The sequence below is a fragment of the Oryctolagus cuniculus genome, chromosome 14 (genome assembly GCF_051225735.1).
Source record: "Oryctolagus cuniculus isolate XC-2025 breed Fujian yellow rabbit chromosome 14, ASM5122573v1, whole genome shotgun sequence".
Taxonomy (NCBI): Eukaryota; Metazoa; Chordata; class Mammalia; order Lagomorpha; family Leporidae; genus Oryctolagus; species Oryctolagus cuniculus.
In genome coordinates, this window is record NC_142880.1 from 19427792 (window position 1) to 19447104 (window position 19313).

The 19313-nt window shown below is 52.3% G+C and overlaps 1 protein-coding gene across 1 annotated transcript in view; it reads left to right on the forward strand.

Annotated features, from left to right (window-relative positions):
- The window catches only part of CAST (calpastatin), a 67574-nt gene that overhangs the window by 41799 nt on the left and 6462 nt on the right, over positions 1-19313 (forward strand). The window contains 11 exon segments of the mRNA NM_001082270.1: positions 1603-1686; positions 2591-2638; positions 3705-3800; positions 4613-4708; positions 8292-8396; positions 8866-8949; positions 11358-11408; positions 11553-11624; positions 14496-14594; positions 17121-17225; positions 18909-19001. Of these exon segments, the coding sequence (NP_001075739.1) occupies positions 1603-1686; positions 2591-2638; positions 3705-3800; positions 4613-4708; positions 8292-8396; positions 8866-8949; positions 11358-11408; positions 11553-11624; positions 14496-14594; positions 17121-17225; positions 18909-19001 (933 nt within the window).

The window sequence follows — 19313 nt, forward strand, 5'->3', positions numbered from 1 at the left end:
GCGATGGCGGCTCTGACCGCCAGGCAATGTGTGTGGGTTCTTGGGTGGCTCGGTGGGGGCAAGGGGGTCAGGAGGCCAGTGCTGTGTGGTTGTGAGGGACCCGCACTTGGCACCATGCCCTCTACAGAGAATTGGGGAGATCAAGTAAGACAGTAAACATGGGAAGTGTAGATGTGATTGAAACTCCAGGACCGAGAGAGCCTTAGAGTGATGAACTCGGATAAGTACATGTAAAAAGGTGACATAAAAATGACTGACAGCGGAGCAGGCACTTGACCTGGTGGTTAAGATGCCACTGAGGCCACCTGCGTCTCATATCGAGGTGCCTGGGCAGGTGCCCTGGCTCCACTCCTGACTCATCTGCTAGTGTGCAGACCTTGGGAGGCAGCAGCGATAGCTCAGGAGTTGGGTCCCTGCCACCATGTGGGAGACCTACATTAAGGTCCAGGCTCCTGGCTTTGGTCTGACCCAACCTGGCTAGAGTGGGCTTTTGGAACGTAAACCAGGGGTGGGGGATTCTCTCGCCCGCCCGCCCTCTCTCCCTCCCTCAGTTGCTCTGCCTTTCAAATAATGATCTCTCGCCACTTTGAGATGTGGTCCCCTGATGCACAGCCTTTTCGGTTCAGCAGGTGTATTTGTTCTCTGTGCCTGCTGCAAACAAACCAGGTCACGCAGGCGTTTTGGGGACACGAAGCTTAGATGGGAAAAGCAAGGAGCTTGCTGTGCTTGACACTGTCCACAAGCCCGAGTGTTGTGGGGAGGACAGCCTCATCCGCAGAGGCCCTGGACACGCGTGAGACTGTGAAGGCTGGGGACCCCGCAGAGCCCCTAGCCATGGAGATCCCCTGCACAGCAGGTTTTCCTCTGGGTGCCATGTCGGCCATCCCTGGGGACTGTTACCTTGCCTCTGTGTGCAGTGTCGGCCGGCACTGGGACTGTTAAAGAAGCAGGAAGAAAGTTCTTGCTTCAGTTGGAAAACAGAACTGGTTCCAAAGCCTAGGGTGTGCCTGACTCGTTAAGTGGGCTCAACAGATACTTTTACATTGATCAGTGAACTAGTGAACCCCATGGATTGTGATCCCGTCCCTGCCTTGATTGAGGCACGAATGAGTACGTGTTGGAGCCCCACGCCTCTCCGCAGTCCTTTAAATTGCAGGTGTTACGTCCTGCAAGCAGACCCACTGTGATCTACGCTCTGGCTTCTAATGAAGTTCATTGTAAATGGTTTGGTAGTCCAGGGAAATCCTGGTGCTACTGGAGGTTTTCCTGTTAAAAGAGGTACACCCAGTTATGTACGCGTGGACCCACAGCCAAGACTTACAGTGAACGCTTCTCCCTCCTTGTCATCTGGGTTTTGTCGTGTTCTCTCTCCCCTTCTCAGAGTAAGATGGAGGCTCCTAAAATAATGACAGCTAACCCCTCGCTGTGCTGCCTTTTCCATAGCTGTTCTCCCTGGTCTTGTGTTTGTGGTGGACAAAGCTCTTCCAGACACTGCCGTGGAGTTGGCCTTGTCTGCGACACCAGGATGTACACAAAGAAAGTGGCGTCTCATTGTATGTGTGTTGTCCATCTGCTCTCTCTGTCTCTCTCCACTTTGACCAGGCGAAAGCTAAAGAAGAAAAAGTAGAGAAGTGCGGTGAAGATGATGAAACCGTCCCAGCCGAGTACAGACTGAAACCAGCCACGGTCAGTTGAAAGCCCGGTGCACAGCAGCCACACACTCGCCTTGACCCTGGGTACCGGTGCCCTTGACCCTGAGGCGTGTCTGCCCCAGCTCAGATCCTAGCCCCGAAAACCCCGGGCTCTCCTCTGCCCCTGACACCTGGAGGGTGGTTTGCCCCTGCCTGGCTCCCTGCTTAGTGGCCGTGCAGCCCTCACAGACCCCACAGAGTCACGGGTCTCGAGTGTTGAAGGACACTTGCTGTGGATGCGTCAGCTGAAAGCTGAAGGCAGGATTTGGGGATGGTTGTTTCTGTCGGGTAGATGAAGGCATCGCTGTGCTCGGCTGTCTGCCAGGCTCCTTGGTTAAGGCTGTTGTGTTGTGTTGTGCTAAGGATTGAGAATCTGAGATCATGCATACAAACACAGGGTGGCTACTTTGGTGTTTGTATTTATGCTTGTACATGAAAAGCTTTTCACTCTCAGAAGTGCTCTAAACTGTGGAACCTCAGATCCAGAAAGCTGAAGAGTATTACAGCCGTGCGGTCTGCAACCTCACCGGGGTGGAGAATTGAGACTTCCTTAAAATCTTTGATTAACCAAGATGTGCCTTTCTTGCCAGTGAACTCATTTTTTTTTCTTTATTCTGTTGCTGTATCAAATGGATGGAAAAACTGGTTTTTTTGTTGTTGTTGTTAATTTTTAAAAAGTAAACCTGCATCGTATTTGGTAACATTTGGTCTCTTGGTATTTACAGCTCAACTTCTTACTCTGATTTTTAAAAAGTAAATCTGAAGCAGAAATTCACTCCAACATAAGAAAAGAAATAGGCGTCCCTCTCATATCTTGGAATTCCTCCCCAAACAGCTGAACAGATATGAAAGCAAAATTTCTTGTTGCATTTCCAGTGAATTTTCCATTTCATCCACAGGATAAAGATGGAAAACCACTGTTGCCAGAGCCTGAAGAGAAACCAAAGGTTGGAAAATGAGTTTTTTTCTGATCCTTAAAAGCCAGTTGGGAGGTCAAGTATAGATTAAGATGGTGCTGGCCAACCTCATTCTGAGGAGAGGGGCGCCCCTGGTGGCCACACTGTGCTGATCAGCAGGCTCCTTTTCCTATATTAGTCAGTTTCCTTGTGAGGTATATGGACCATTAAGTTTCTAGGTAACAGTCATTGAACATGAGGCGTGAATATCCAGAGGACCCTGTAGGTTAGCTCAAGGTGCCGCTTAGGGCTGGAGCCCCATCGCAGCATCAGGTGCTCTGAAGAGCCCATGTTGCCTGTATTTAACTTGGTGGCACCAGCAGTGACTGTCACAGTGGTGCTAACCCGCAGCACTCACCAGCCACTGAGCGTCCAGTTCCACGCCAGATGGTTTTGCACGTCATCCCTGAGTCCAGGGTGAGTGAAGAAGACGTTGTTCCCATCTTGTAGTGAGGGGCTGAGACACGGGACGGGTCACGTGGATGGCCCAGAGGCTCGCTCCAAGGCCATCCGTGCTGGGCCAGCTGCTGCATCAAGCGCCCTGCGGCCAGGGTGACAGGGGTCATACGAGACCTCCACTGCCACAGACTAGCAATGCCACCAGCCCTGAGAGGACCAGGGAGGGTAGGCCTCTCCTGCCCAGACCCCATGTGTCTGCGGGAAGGGAGCAGGTGATCTGCGCTTCCTGCGACTTGTTTTGGAAGGGAAGACCTCAGGAAGCAGAAAGATGGCAATCTCAAAAACTATCCGGATCTTCACGGAGAGAACAGTATTTCATTTAAACAAAGACTCCTCTGACTGAAGTAGCGGGAAAACCTTTGACTACACCGTTGCCGCCTTGTGGTGCAGAGGTTGTTTGATATTACTTACCTGTTGCACGACAGTTTTATCTTACATTAGTAAGTGCAAAGTGTGCCCTATATAGATTAGCTTTTGGTTTTAGAAGAAATCTTAAAATATGGTCTAAAATATGTGTTACATAGGAAATAAAATTTGTTCTTACACTTTTTACTTTTAAAAAATTCTCTTCATAATTGGCAGTGTTTCTATTTTACAGCCTCGGAGTGAGTCAGAACTTATTGACGAACTTTCCAAGGATTTTAGCCAGGCTAAGAGTAACGAAAAGCAGCCTAAGCCAACTGGAAAAACAGAAGTAAGTTTCTCAAAGTGTAAATCTCCAGTTTTGAGAATTTTTTTATTACTATTATGTCATCTTAAACAACATGAAGCTGTTAGTTCCAGGGACCGCACTTTGAGAACCTCTGGTATTGTGTTGCTACTTAGCGTCTGTCCGTAGCTTTGCATCATTTATATAACGTGCTCTTAGATTTATGTAAATCCATATTATTCCATTGTTATCATATAATACAATCTGTAATAATTATAAATAAAATGTCTATACAAAATTATATACAGAAAACATCTAAAATTATAAGATACATAAAACACAAGTTATATAAAATAATAGATTTTATGTGTTAACAATAGAATGATAAAATACAAAATTAAAATACAGTGAAATAGGTATATAACTTAAAAGTACAGTTTTGCTGTAATACAAAACAGAACAGTGAAATACAGAAAAATAGCAGCAGCTTAGGTTTGTTGCGCTTCCTGTGTTCGCACGTACTGTTCCCAGCCCCGCCCCTCCGCTCCCTCACCGCCGCATGGCCGCCCCGCGGGACACCTCCCTTGTGGTCACTTTGCAGCCGTGCAGATGCAGATGGAAGCTCGGAGGCTAAGTAGCTCGGCCAAGGTGAGGGGTAACACTAGACTGACACAGTGGTGGCCACGAAGCCGTGGCACGCCCCGCCCTGCCTCCCCCCACGGCAGCGGCCCTTGCCCACCCTGAGGACCGTGCTCACAGCTCCTGACAGCAGCAGCAGCTTGTGGGTGCGTCTCATACAGCGTGTATTGTGAACCCCCGTTCCTGCAGTTCCTCAGAGCACCTGCTTCTCTCCCCAGGAGTCCAAGGCTGCCGTCCCCGCTCCAGTGGCCGAAGCTGTGCCTCGGACGTCCATGTGCAGTATACAGTCGGTGCCACCCAAGCCTGCCTCGCTGGTGAGTGCCTGAATCCCTGTGATGGAAACCCAGGCTGACGGTTTAATGAAATTGTTGCAAGCTCTGGTTTCCTCTCATCTTCTCAGGTTCTTTCTAGTTCCTTGGCCATTGTGGCTCATCAGGCTTTTGGCCTCCCTGCATCTTTTCCGCTTGCCTGGGTCTTGTAGCTGGCGTGATGTTGCTTCCCCTCGACCCCTGACCTTTCCGGTGGGATGATTGGCACCAGGAGCACCGCCTCCTCCCTCCACTCTTCCAGCAGGGGGGCCCAGATTGACTCAATTCTTCTCCCGCGGCGTCTTCTGTCTTGCACGCGTTGTTTCTGAAGTGTGGCGTTTCACTGGTTGAACCTTTGTTTCCTGCCATGGTTTCATTGGTTTTTGCACCCGTCTGCTGATGCAGAGAATAGCATGTGTCCTCCAGCTGTAGCGAGTCTGCTCAGTGATCCTCCAGCGCCCATGTCTACCACCCCCTTGTTCGGCATGCTTGGCAGCATCTTCTCGCTAGACGGCCCCGAGGGCACTGTGGAGCCTGCCCCTGTCATCTCATCAGCTTCCTGTTCCACATCAGGGAAGGGAGGCTTTGGGTTGACCTTGAATGACCCACTTCACGTTTCAGAGCCTCCCCTGGGGACCCTGCACTTGGCTGTCTGCCATCCTAGCGTAGACGGGGCCACATCTCAAGTGCACGGTACTGTCTGATCACTTGCACGTGGGCAAGGGCAGAGGCATCTGGAGTGATGAAGCCCTCCCCAGGAGGAACTGGCCAAGGCTTGTGGGCAGTGGGCAGGATGGCTCTGAGAAGCGTGCGTGGCGCCATCTAGAGGACGGCCAGTGAGCCACGCACCTGATGTCCCCAGGAGGTGTGCATGCACTTGTGGAGAAAAGGGAGTCTCGAGGCAGGTGTCACACACGTGTGTCTCAGATGCTGAGAAGTGGCTGCCTCCTGCCAGGGAAGGCCTGGGTGACAGCAGCAAATCACCTGAGTCCAGGTTCTCCCTGCTGGCCACGATAGGACCCGCCCCCTTTGCTAGAGGTTTCCACACCCCAAGCCGCAGTGGCATCAAAGAAGAGACTCGGAGGGAATCTAGGTGGGGTCCCACGCCAGTGACACCAGTGAGAAGCAGGGACAGGGGCAGGGAGGGGAGTCGGAGGCAATAGGCAGCATTCCAGGGCAGAGCTCCGGTGACCAGCGCCACGCCGTCTACCCTGTGTGCCAACAGAGACTGCCAGGCCTGAGAGCACTCAGCTGGTTCCTTTCCAGCTCCACCCTGACCCAGGGGGTTGCATGCCGGGTGTCCAGTGGGGTAGACAAGGACTGCCTGTTTGCCCCTTCAACCACCTCCTTTCCTGCCCCCCCACACACACACACTTGCTGAGGCTGTTGGCACTCCAGGGACTGTGACCCCGTGGGGAGCTAGAAGGTGTGTCTGTGGGTGTGGCGAAGGTCCGAGGGCTCAGGAACAGCGTAGGGATTTCAGGGTGAAGGCGCAGAGACCACAGGAAGGAAGTGGCCCTGGCTGGGTCTTGTGTGCCTGCAGAGTTGGAGAAGATCCAGAGACGCAAGCTCCAGTTCTGAATCTGGCCACAGAGAATATGGCAGCCATGGGCATTGTCGTCCTCAGTCCCACTCCTGGATCCCTTCATTCTCGGCACTGCTGTGTCTCCTAGCTTCTCCTCCACTCCGTCGTTTCTCAAACAAGCTCAGCGGAGGGCACGGGCTTGGGAAGCAGTAGTTTCCAAAGACTCTGCAGCGGGGAGTGGGGGACAGTGCAGGTGTCACACACCAGGTCACCACTCAGGCGGCCAGCACACCTCTGCCGTCCCTAACAACTTGGGTAGCGCAGTTGCTCCTGGGAATAAAATCATTGCAATGTCCAGCCACCAGATGGCAATGAATCATTCCATTCAGGCTCCCTTTTCTGGGTTTTCTTTTACATCAGAGAATAGCTGAAAAAGTTTGTCTTACTTGAAATGATGGCTAAACTATACATCTATAGATAAAGATATAGATATGTGACAAAGACAGTTTTACTTTAAAAGTCTAATAAACACTCAGTGTGTGGTCAGAGACTTCTATGATAAGAATACAGTGAGACCCAGCAGGGTTTGTCCCACTTGCTTGGTCAGGGCTGGCAATAAGAAAGTCCCCGATACTGTGACCCAGCACCCACACAATGAAAACCACACCTTCAAGAACAGGGCTTATCCCTGTTAGGCCTGCTGCATCCTGTTTTCTCATGAAAAAAAAAAAAAATACTGGCTATGAACCATTAAATTGACTTGTATGAGTTAAGCTTGTGATATACACATTACTAAGTTTTGAAAAGCCAGATATAGTCTTTTTTAAAAAGATTTCTTTATTTGTAAGGCCAAGTGATAGAAAGTGATGTCTTCCATCTACTGGTTCACTCCCCAAATGGCCACAGCAGCCAAGGCTGGACCAGGCTGAAGCCGAGAGTCCAAAACTCAATGCAGGTTTCCCATGTAGCTGGTAGGCACCAAGTGCTTGGCCAGTCATCTGCTGCCTCCCAGCCTGCGAGTTAACAGGAACCTAGATCAGAAGCAGAGCAGCCAGTACTGGAACGACACTCCCATATGGGATGCAGGTGTCACAAGCAGTGGCTTTACCCACGGAACCACAGCACTGGCCCCAGACATGGTCAGTCTGTTAGCATAAACGTGGCTTCTCCTTTACTTTCCCTTTATGTCACTCATGCTCCGTGTTTGAAACCCCAGCATGGCCTGAGCTCCCGAGATGGTGAGATGAGAGCAAGTTGCACTCTGAACCACAGGACGCTGGGGCAGGTGGCTCACAGGCAGACAGCCCTGAGCCAGTGGGGAATCCATGCTGACCGGTGGGAGCCCGGTCAGAAAGCATTCTCTGGGCCACCTCCAGGGTGGCTGGCTGGACCCATGGAAATCGGGGCACAGTGCCCCGTCCTGTGGGCTTTCTGAGGGTCTTCCCTGGGCCATCTCCTTCCCTGGCAGCCCTCGTGCCAACGCCTTCTGTAATTCTAAACAAAAACCCTGAGTGAGATTGTACATCTCGCCACGTCTGTCTGACATTTAAAACTTGCTCTGACTTTCAACATGTTAAGTTTCTGTGGGGCTTTGTTTTTGCTTTCAAAATTTGAGAGGCAGTTACAGAGCGAAAAGGAGACAGAGCTCTTCCATCTGCTGGTTCACTCCCCGACTGGCTGACGCCAGGAGCCAGAAACTCCAGTTAGGTCTCCCACATGGTGGCAGGGCCCAAGGACTTGGTCCATCTTTAGCTACTTTCTCAGACACATTAGCAGGGAGCAGGATTGGATGTGGAGCAGCCGGGACTCAAACCCTTTAGGGCTCAGGTGTGGGATGCCAGAGTCACAGGCAGTGGCTTAATCCTCTGTGCCACAATGCTAGTCCTCCACATTTTAAGTTTTCTAACCATGGATCCTAGTCCAGTTGACTGCTCCAGTTATTAAAAGACAGCATGCACTTCTCATCTAGACCTGAAATCGGGGTGTGCGTGTGTGGACTGTGTCGTGGGGTGTGATGAAGGCATGACTGACCGCCTCCTCGGTATACCCGCTTCTCTATCCCATCAGAAGAGCACGGTGCCGGATGATGCCGTGGAAGCCTTGGCTGGCAGCCTTGGGAGGAAGGAGGCTGATCCAGAAGAAGGGAAACCTGTGGCAGATAAAATCAAGGTAATGGCAGTTCAGATTCTTATAGGAAAAAAGCTATCAGGGAGCATCCCCTCCCGCATAGGTTAGTCGTCTGTACCCCACCAACTTGATCTGCTGCCCTGTTTACTAAGCTACCCCTGCATAAGCCCCAGGGTCTGAGACCACGGAGGGTGGACAGCTCACATGTGGCAGCCTTCTCCGAGTCTCGGCTCTGTCTGCCTGCACTCCCGCTGCTGAGTGGCGGCTGTGCACTGCTCCTTGCACGCCGTTAGCCCAGCAGGTGCCTGGTGGCAGCTGAGCCTGCCGTCCTCAGATAGCTTTAAAGATTACAGGTCACTGCGGGAACCCCAGACCTACACCCCTGTGTGTGTTCTAAAGGTAACTCTGCCTACCCCCAGTGCCCAATGTTGTCACCCAGGCACCCTTTGAGGGGGAGAACGGTATCTTAACAAGGGGAATGATGTGACTTTTTTTTTTTTTTTTTGTTCAGGAGAAATCCAAGGAAGAAGAGCGGGAAAAACTTGGTGAAAAGGAAGAAACCATTCCCCCTGATTATAGACTGGAAGAGGCTAAGGTAAACAGGTGGAGTGTTTTCCCTATCTGACTTTAAGTCATACTGAATTTATCTATATAGCATAGGGATGTAGGAACGGACATGGAACATAAAGATCTCATTTCTTAACATTTCAAACCATGCAGACTCATGGCACAGAACATCAGCTAGGAAGCTATGATATTCCAACGTGGGCTTCACGTTCTTTGCTAAGGGAGGGAAGTCTAATGTCTGCCTTCCTCTCTAACAAGGTTTATCCCAGTACCTGAAATACAGAAAGCCCACAATAAAAAAGTTATTTTCTGTGAAGGACAATTTGCAACTCTGAGATGCAAGTTGAAAAAATGCGAGCTTGGTTAACAGTGAGAGGCAGGTGGGCTGATTTCCTTATTTGGAAAGTACAGGTGGTGCGTCTTGCCACTTAAGTGCGGTCACTGAAACAGGGCAGGTGCACCGACAGCCACATGGATGCTGGCAGCTTCACAGCCGCTGCTTATAAACGATCCCTGTCTCGGCTCCGTCGGCAGTGCTGGGACGCGCTCATCCACAGGCACTGGCTGTGGACTAGCAGGGACTGTCCCGAGCCCTCAGTCTAGATGCCTTCGTTCTGATGCCTTTCTGCATTTAGAGTTTTTTTTTTTCCTTAAGATCTACTTTTTTTTTTTTTTTTAAGATTTACTTATTTACTTGAAAGGCAGAGTTATAGAGAACTTTTCCATCTACTGGTTCACTCTCCAAATGGCCACAATGGCTGGAGCTAGGCCGATCTGAAGCCAGGAGTTTTTCCAGGTCTCCCATGTGGGTGCAGGGGCCCAAGCACTTGGGCCATCTTCCACTGCACTCCCGGGCCACAGCAGAGAGCTGGACTGGAAGAGGAGCAACCGGGACAGAATCTGGTGCCCCGACCGGGACTAGAGCCCGGTGTGCCGGCGCCGCAGGCAGAGGATTAGCCTATTGAGCCGCAGCACCGGCTTAAATGTCAGTTTTACCTGCTATACCACAGCATCAGCCCGAAGATCTATTTATTTTAAAAGCAGAGTTAGAGATGTCTTCCATCCTCTGGTTCACTCCCTAAATGTGTGCAACAGTCAACGCTGGGCTAGGTGGAAGCCAGGAGCTTCATCTGGGTCTCCCACATGGGTCAGGAGTCCAAGTACTTGGGCCATCTTCCATTGCTTTCCCAGGCACTTTAGCAGAGAGCTGGCTTTGAAGTGGAGCAGCCCAGACTCAAACCAGCACCCATGTGGGATGTCGGCGTGGTTTAACCCGCCGTGGTGATGACATGATAGGAAATCCATTTCCCTTGGAGTGTGGAGCTGGGGTATCCCCGGGGTCCCGTTCCTTGTTTGGAACATTTGCTGCCTTTGTATCTGGGGTGTGGTGGGGACCACCCCCTTGACATTGCAGAGTGGTCAGAGTGCGGGTGAACCGCAGGGCGGGTGGCGAGGGATACCCACAAGTTGATGTCAGCCCCAGGAAGCAGGTGACCTCTCCAAACCCACTGCCCTTCATGTTGTAAGTGCACGAAACACAGCTGGCAGACCCTGGACCAGTTTCCTGCGTGTGTGTGTGTGTGTGTGTGTGTGTGTATAGATAAATGGGACTAAGTGTTACGTTCTAGATCTCGTTTTACTAAAGAGCCCCACATGCCTTGCCGGTCTTGCGGCCCATAGAGTGGTTGAAGGCTTGGCGTGTTCTGAGCCCCCAGCCTCAGTGTCCCAGCCACAGCGCCCACTGCCTGTGGGCAGGGGCCTGATGCTCTTCTCTGTGGTCTTCCCCATGCCCAAGTCGGGGAATGGCACGCGGTCCATGTGTGGCATGTGAAGTTATCCCATGTTTTCTGCAAAGCTCGTCCCTGGGTAGTTCCAGGTTGTCCTGCAGTATCCTGCAAGCCCATGGCAGCACCGTGGCCCTTCCCTGTGCTGGGTGCCAGGCTTCTGAGGTCACACCATGCCCGATCCCACGCATGGTCCCCATGCCCCAGGACTGTCTGCCACATGTGAGGTACCTAGAGTGTGTTCTCTGGCGAAATGACCCACGTAGTTTGAAATGCACAGCAGAGAGGGGGCAGTCAGCCCACCGGTTAGGATGCCCACGTTCCATGTTGAAGTACCTGGGTTCAATTCCCAGCTCCCGCTCCTGATTCCAGCTTTGTGCTCAAGCTCACCCTGGGAGGCAGCCGTGAAGGCTCATGTACCTGGGTTCCTTTCTCAGCTTTGGCCCAGCCTAACCCCGGCTGCTGCAGGCACTGGGGGAGTAAACCAGCAGGTGGGGTAACTCGCTCGCTCGCTTGCTCTCTGCCTCTCAAGTAAGTGGTTTTGTTTTGTTTAACGTCCAATGGTAGGTATAGCCTCTTGATCCTACAGTGTGTACAAGATCTCCTACTTGGAATAAAATGTGTTTCAATGCCCTGTTTCTTCCCTGGATAGGATAAAGATGGAAAACCACTCCCGCCATCAGAGCCCACTGCACAACTTCAAGTAAGCAAACGCGTTCCTTCGATGTCCGCTACTGTGGCCGCCGTCACTAACTTGGGAGGGGATCCCTGTGCATGCACTGAGCTGGCTGGCTTGTGAAGGGGACAGCGCTGGGGTGGACGCTGACCCCTTTCCTGGGTCTTGCAGGCCTTGAGCGAGGACCTCCTCCTGGACGCCTTGTCTGAGGACTTCTCGGGTCCGTCGAGCGCCTCATCTCTCGTAAGTGTGACGTTCTTGGCTTCTCTTCAGGGTGGGCGGGACCCATGGAAACTTGTACATTGGGAGCTGAAGGAACTGTCGCGAAATGAATGGCCCTCAGCACGCGGTAGCCCTAAAAACGTGTCGCACGCACCGCGTCACGTGGGCCCACTGACTGAGCCCTCGAGCGTGTAGTACTCGGAGTGCCCCTGTGAGAAGAGAATCCTGGTCTGAGTTTATCCAAGATGACCTTGCAGACGGCATTCCCCATTCAGTCTAGTTTATCGCTCGACAGATTCCTGCCTGCGAACACTTAGCTCCACGTGGTGTGGACAGGCCCCTCAGGAGAAATTCTGTTAATCCACATTCACGCAGTTGGGGCAGCGCTGGGTCTTGAGAGGCAAGTTTCTCTCCCATGGGATGTTCTTGGCTTTTTTGTTTTTTAGGATTTATTTGAGAAGCAGAGTTACAGAGAGGAAGAGAGAAAGGTCTCTCATCTGCTGGTTCATTCCACAAATGGCCTCAATGGTCGATCTGAAGCCAGGAGCCCGGAGCTTCCTCTGTGTCTCCCACACAGGGGAGGTGCAGGGGCCCAAGCACTTGGGCCATCTTCCACTGCTTTCCTAGGCCACAGCAGAGAGCTGGATCAGAATTAAAGCAGCCAGGATTCGAGCCAGTGCCCACATGGGATACCAGCATCACAGGTGGAGGCTTAGCCTACTATACCATGGCACCGGCCCCTGCTCTCGGCTTTTTGTGCAGAAATGCATGTGGCACATCTGCTAGCATCCCCAGCTTATGTAACCACCTCTCGTGGGGGCTGGATTTTCTGTTCACAGTGAAGCCACTTTTGAAACCACTGGATGTGAGAGTTCTGTGGGAAGTCAGTTAGAAAACAGGTCAACAGGTCCCTGTAGGACAGTGGTATAGGACTTGAACTTGCACCAGCTGAGAAAGGACTGACGGCCACAAGAAACAGTGCTTCCCTGGAGGAGTCGGACGTTGCCCGTGCTGTATCAGGACACCCTCCAAGGAGGGCTCGCTGCCCACACTGCTGTGCAAATGCCGGGCTGCCGCCTCCCAGTCCCAGGCCGTTGTCTCCTCCTCCTCCTCTATGCAGGCAGGCAGGCAGGCATCAAGGCCATGGGGAGGCCCAGCCCGGATCTGGGAACCCGAAGATACAGGGAAGAAGGCCGTGTGTGGTATCCCAGGGCTAAGGACTCGGATCTCTGCAGAGATGCAGAAATTGTTGTGACCAGGTTGTGGGAACGTCCTCCTCCTGTCTTAATTCTTAGCACGTAGCTGGGCTTTTCTTTTAGAGATTTAAAGACTTGGAGACTGTGGCACTGAATGTAGATGTCTGTGCTCCCCTCCAGAAAGGAATAAGGGATTTAAGATTTAAAAAAAAAAAAAAAAACTTTCTAAGGGTAGTTTTTTAACAACCTAGCCAAGGAAAAGCGATCACTAGTGTCCGCGCTACAGTTATTAAAGTAGAAGTGACAGAGGGGATAACCGTTGAATGGCTGCGATGGGCAGTTACGTGGGGGGAGGCCCAGGAAGTGCCCCACAGGGGCTCATAATCAGTGTTCCAGTGTGTGAGTGGTTCCTCTACACAGCATGTTCTTTACTCACAATAAAATGGGACAGATTCTATTTGTAAAGAAATCATAAACTACTCCCCGGGGGTGGGCCTTGTGGTACAGCGGGCTACATCCCCTGTGGGAGTGGCCAGGATCAAGTCCCGCCTCTGCCTTTGCTTCCAGCAAAGCTCCCTGCTAATGCCCCAGGGAGGCGTCGGGACGGCTCAAGTGCTGAGTCCCTGCCGCCATGCAGGAGACCTGAATGGAGTCCTGGCTCCTGCCCTCAGCCTGGCCCAGTCCAGGTTGTTGCAGGCATCTGGGGCATGAGCCAGTGGACGGAAGATCTCTATCTTTCACTCTGCCTTTCAAACTAATAAAAATGAACATCTTTTACTGTATTCCCCTAGTAATACTGGAAGCAAACAGGAAATTCACACACAGTCTTTTTGTGAGAGAGAGAGCTCTCATCTGCTAGTCCATGCCCCAGAGGCCCGCAGCAGCCATGGGCTGAGCAGATTACCAGAAATGAAAATATGTGATAGAACTCTAATCCTGCCAGGCCAGGCCATGGGAAAGCGGACGTTCTCATTCATTGTTTTTAGCATAATGATTTCCTGGAGAGAGCAGCTTGGCAGAATACAGCCAGCACATAAAAAGATGCACTTCTGGCACTTAGCCAGAGCAGTTGACTAGCATCAGGCGTTGTGGTGCAGCAGGTTAATCCACTTGGCAACCACATCTCAGACTGGAATGCCTGGGTCAAGTCCCGGCTGCTCCTCTTCTCATCCAGCTTCCTGCGAATGCTCATCCTGAGAGACAGCACTGATGGCTCAAGTACTTGAGTTCCTGCCACCCATGGGGGAGACCCAGATAGAGTTCTGGGCTCCTGGCTTTGGCCTGGCCCAAAGCCTATTGCAGGCATTTGGGGAGTACACCAGTGGATGGAAGAGATCTTTGTCTCTCTCAAATAAACTTCAAAACTTGTGGGAAACCTAGAACCATTCATTACAAATTGAAAAACTTCAACTTAAATGCACAACAAGAAATGTGTACACAAACTGCAGAGCCACAGAAGTCTAAATGATTCAATTATCCAGTGTTCGGAATAAAAATCTGAACGCGCCCTGGAAACAGGAAGTCCCATGGAACAAGGCCATGGAGAAGGAAGCAGATCACCACCACGGAGGTTGTGTTACTGTGGGAGGATTTGGGTCGGGAGCAGGAGCGCTCGGGCTGTATTCGCGGGGTGGTGTGGTGGGCATGACTTTATATACAGCAGTGACTGATCCAAGTGTCTTCTCGTTCATACAAGAAATTCGACGATGCCATGCTCTCTGCTGCCGTCTCGGAAGTGGTCTCCCAAAGCCCTGCCTCCGTCACCCACGCCGCGGCCCCACCCCCTGACACTCGGGTAAGCAGCATCCTTTCTGTGGGGAATAAACCGCGAGGAGGAAGAGGTACCTGCTCACCACAAACGAAAGCGGAGATGGCTGTGAGGAGGTCGCGCCTCCTGTTTGGGAAGGGCTTGGTTAGGCGGCTGCACGGGGAGAGGGCACTGGAAGGTGTGTGAAAGTACTCGACACACGGCTGAGGGCCTTAATGTCATTGTTGCTTTATCCAAGTTCAAAGCCTAGTCGTTTGCATTGTGTTTTGAATTGCCACATTGGAAAACCACTGTAGCCTTCCTGGTAATTAATTTTCTATCTATTCCTGGTGACACCTGCTATTGTGCCCCCCACCCCCTGCAGCCCTGCAGCAGGCAGAGGGCTTCCCCCACCCAGGTCCCCCTGTTGTGTGGCAAGCTTTTGAAGCGTAGGAGGCAAGTTGGCTCCGCTTCCTTGCCTGTTGATGTAGCTACAAAGCCGGCTAAAGGGCTGCAGTGGGGGTCTGCTGGGTCGTCATCCTGTCGGGTCAGCCCCAGGTCGCCTGAGAACATCCAGGGGGCACAGACGACACAGCCCAGACCCGGCTGGGGAGCTGCTCTGTGAGCAACCGTGATGCTGGGCACTTGAAACCAGCAAAGTGGGGTGTGTGTGTGTACATGCACGCGCGTGCACGTGTATACACAGACACAACGAGAGAAGTCCCTGTTCAGCAGACAGGAAGAATCTCGTAATAACGTCGGCTACCGTTGCCATTTCAGTTCTCTTCCCTGTTTGTTACTGACTTGAACAGCAGAGGGGCCGGCACTGTGGTGCAGCAGGTTGGGCCAGACTCTGGCACCCCTATCGGAGCACCAGATTGAGTCCGGCTGCTGCACTTCATCCAACCCCCTGTTCGTGCACCTGGGAACGCAGCTGGTGATGGCCCGGCTACCTGAGCCCCTGCCACCCATGTGGGAGCCTGGGATCGAGTGCCTGGCTTCTGTCTTTAGCCTGGCCCAGCACTGGCTTTTGTGGCCATTTAGGGAGTGATGCAACAGATGAAGGATCAATTCTCTCTCTCTCTCTTCCCCTCTTCCCTCCCACACACACTCTTCCCCCTCCTTCTCTTTGTCTCTCCTCTCTGTCACTCTGCCTTTCAAATAAATCCTAAATTATTCTATAGAGATCTTCTACCTACTTATTCACTCCTTAAGTGCCCACAACACCTAGGACTGGGCCAGCTGGAGCCAGGAACCCAATCCAAGACTGTCATATGGGTGACAAAGCACCCCAGGACCTGAACCATCACCTGCTGCCTCCTAGGGTGCACACGAGCAGGAAGCTGGAATGGAGAGCAGAGCCAAGACTGGGCCCAGTCACTCTGATAGGGGAGTCGGGCATCTTAACCCAACACCAGCTGCACCTCCACCCCAGCCCTTCCATTCACTTTTTAAAAGTGTGTCTTTGGCAGCTGACTTAGCATCCCTGAATCTACTCCCTCCCCCCGACCCCACCCCCCACGGAGAAACCTGCCCCGTTTGCTTGGTGTAGAGGATGGTTATGGGCATCAGATAAAACTGGATGATCATGCTGAAATCAGCCAGAAAGTTCTATGCTGTTGAGACAGAGCCCAGCACGGTGTCTCCTGCAGTGCAGACAGGAGACACGCTTCTGAACTGAGCGCACCTGGAGGTGGAAGACAGCATTTTAAACACAGCACATTGGAGTACCGTGAACTTACTGCGTGCCAGCATCCAGGGGCTGTTTTGCACTTTCCTGATCATGGATGCTTCTCAACAACTTGGGAGCAGAGCTGTTATTCATAGGTCACGTCCCGTGGGACAGGCTCAGAGGGGTTCAGCAACTTGCCCTAGTCCTATGGTAACTCAGTGTTAGAGGAAATAGGCTGTCTGGGCCCCTGGGTGCAGCTGTTGGCATGGCCGTAACCCCCACCCCCTCTCCAGAACACCTGCTCCTATCCCTCTCTGCTCCTGGCTTCCTGAGGGTGGGGAGAGGCTCCCAGCAGTTCCGGAAGCCTCTGAGCTCTTTAGAAACCTGTTGTCCTCTGTGTGACAGAAGCCCTCTCCCTCCTGGACACTGGGTTGTCCCCTGGGCTCCCTGGCATCCCCATGGCCTGTCCTTTAGGATCTGGCCTGGGAGTGTGCCTGCAGACCCACCAAGCAGCACCCAGCCTGCGTTGTAGAATCCTAAATCTGGATTTTTGGACAGCACAATTGGGTCCTCACTCCAAGTTATCTCATCCTGTTTCATTGCTAAGTGAAAGCAACGTGGTTGGTTCCTCTGCTGTTGGACCATCCAGGTGATCCAGGGTACCTGCTGAGGTGTGGTCCCCGATGACCCATGGGCGGCTGGGATTCTCACCAAGGAGATAGGCTGGGCGGGTGGAGGCACTGAGTTCCCAGACCAGTCAGGTTCACAGTTGCCACAGCTCCTTGTGTTTGTCTCGGCGCTTCTCTGCCCCTGTCCTCCAAGGAAGTGGGGCCCCTCCTGGGCTGATCTGCCCCTGACACAGTTGACTGCCCATGACTGAGGGAGAATTATTTGCCTTTTAGCCCAGCAACAAGGAACTCGACGATGCCTTGGATAAACTTTCTGACAGTCTTGGCCAAAGGCAGCCTGATCCCGATGAGAACAAGCCCATGGAGGACAAAGTGAAGGTAAGAAGCAGCCCTGGCCCTGAGGTTTGTACAGCAGAGAGGGAGCGGCCGTGACCGTGTGCAGAGTCGGTGCACCGTTGGCTAGCCTGCCTCATTGCCCTGCTCCATGGGGTTTTCCTTGTTTGGCTGGGGAGTTGTTGATGGCCCAGACTGTGTTATGGGCAAATATCCTGTTGGTGAGACCAGACTGTGTTGTGAGGGAAAAGCACAGCCTTGCTTGCTGACTTTATTCTCTTCGCACATTAACTTTTCCTGCTCTTACCTGGAGTGAGGACATCCTATGCATGATACACACACACACGCCTGCCCACCTATGTGGGTTGTCACGGTCTCTACTTGGAGTGACACAGGCCACCTGCCTGGCAGAAGGCTTGCAGTGGCTTTTCCTGCACGAGCCTGTGGGCCCGAGTCGGTACTCCCAGGGGAGGACGCAGGGGCAGGCAGGCAGCAGCGCGCAGAGGTGTGTGCAGGACAGGAAGAGCTCACCTCACATATTTGACACAACACGAGTGAGCACGCATTTAGCCCTTGCAGTATAGAAAACGTTTATATCCGCCCAGCTCACGGCGTGGAACCAGCCAGGTCAGCATTTCAGAGAATCCTTAGACCTGGATTCTGTGACTGTCATAGGAACATTGACATGAACTTAACCCGTAGTTGAAAAATGATGCAGAAAAATACATGGACTCCGAGGTCACGAGCCCTGTGCCGGAGCCAAGCCTCCCTGAGCTGGTGTGGCCTCCTCACTGCAGCCCAAGCAGCGAGCCCCGTCCGCCCATCCTGCTGCTGTCCTATTCAAGAGCAACTTGAAAATCATCAGCCCCATTAGGTGGCAGACATTTGTTCCACGTGGTTGGGTCGCCGACTAGGACAGCATGTCCCGTGTTGGAGTCCATGGTTCGGGGCCAGGCCCGGCTCCTGCCTCCAGCTCCCTGCTAATGTGCACCCCAGGGGAGGCAGAGCTGATGGCTCAGGTGGTTGGGTCCCTGCCACCCACATGGGAGACTTGGGTTGAGTTTGCTCTCCTGGCTTCGGCCCTGGCCCTTGGGTAGGAGTGTCTATCTTCTCATTTTTAACAATCACACTTGTAAACACTGTCTCCCTTCATGCCAAGGTACAGCATTTGAAAAGTCAAATTGTTTCAGGACAAAAAATTTTAAAAATTTTATTCAAAAGGCAGAGTTAGATTTTCCATCTGCCTGTTCACTCCCCCAGTGACTGCAACTGCTGGAGTTGGGCCAGACTGAACCGGGGACTTCATCCAGGTCTCCCATGTGGGTATGGGGGCCCAAGCACCTGGGCCATCTTCTTCTGCTTTCCCAGATGCATCAGCAGGGAGCTGGATCAGAAGTGGAGTAGCCGGAACTCAAACCAGCACCCATATGGGATGCTGGTGCTGCAGGTGGAGGATTTACCTGCTACACCACAGTACCGGCCCCACCGTATTTTCTAGCATTGAGTTTGATTGCCTAACATTTTCTGGGGAAAAGTATTTAGTTAGTTGGTTCCATTTAAAATACAGAATGGAAATGCACTTCTGTGCATAGGGGTCTACATCGTTCTCGCCAGCTCAAGTCTGTTGTCATCCATTTCATCTTAAGAACAAGCAGACTAAATACTGAATGCTGCATTTCAGAGGCAGGGAGGAACGGAACATTAAATGTCTCTGCTCCACGTTTCCAGGAAAGAGCCAAAAAGGAACACAGACACAAGCTGGGGGAGAGAGATGACACCATTCCCCCCGAGTACAGGCACCTGCTGGACCAGGGCGAGCAGGTAAACGGGGCACTGCGCAGAGGGTTGGATTCTCAGCGCCAGGCTTGGAAAATGCAAACTTGTCCTGATGTGAGCTGGAGGTGCGTGCTTGGACACTCTGCCTGCCTGGGGGTGCCAGCGCTGACCAGCAGACCCTCAAGGCCACCGCTCCTGTGTACTTGCACAAATGCCGTCTGCTGCTCGCATGCTGTTCAGCCTCTCACTGACACTTAAGGGTAATTCCCAGACATGTCCAGGGACCTTCTAAAAGTTCATGGAAAGGAGAGTTAAAGGAAAGGTTATTTTGATGCAAAAGTGCATAGTTTCTCACTC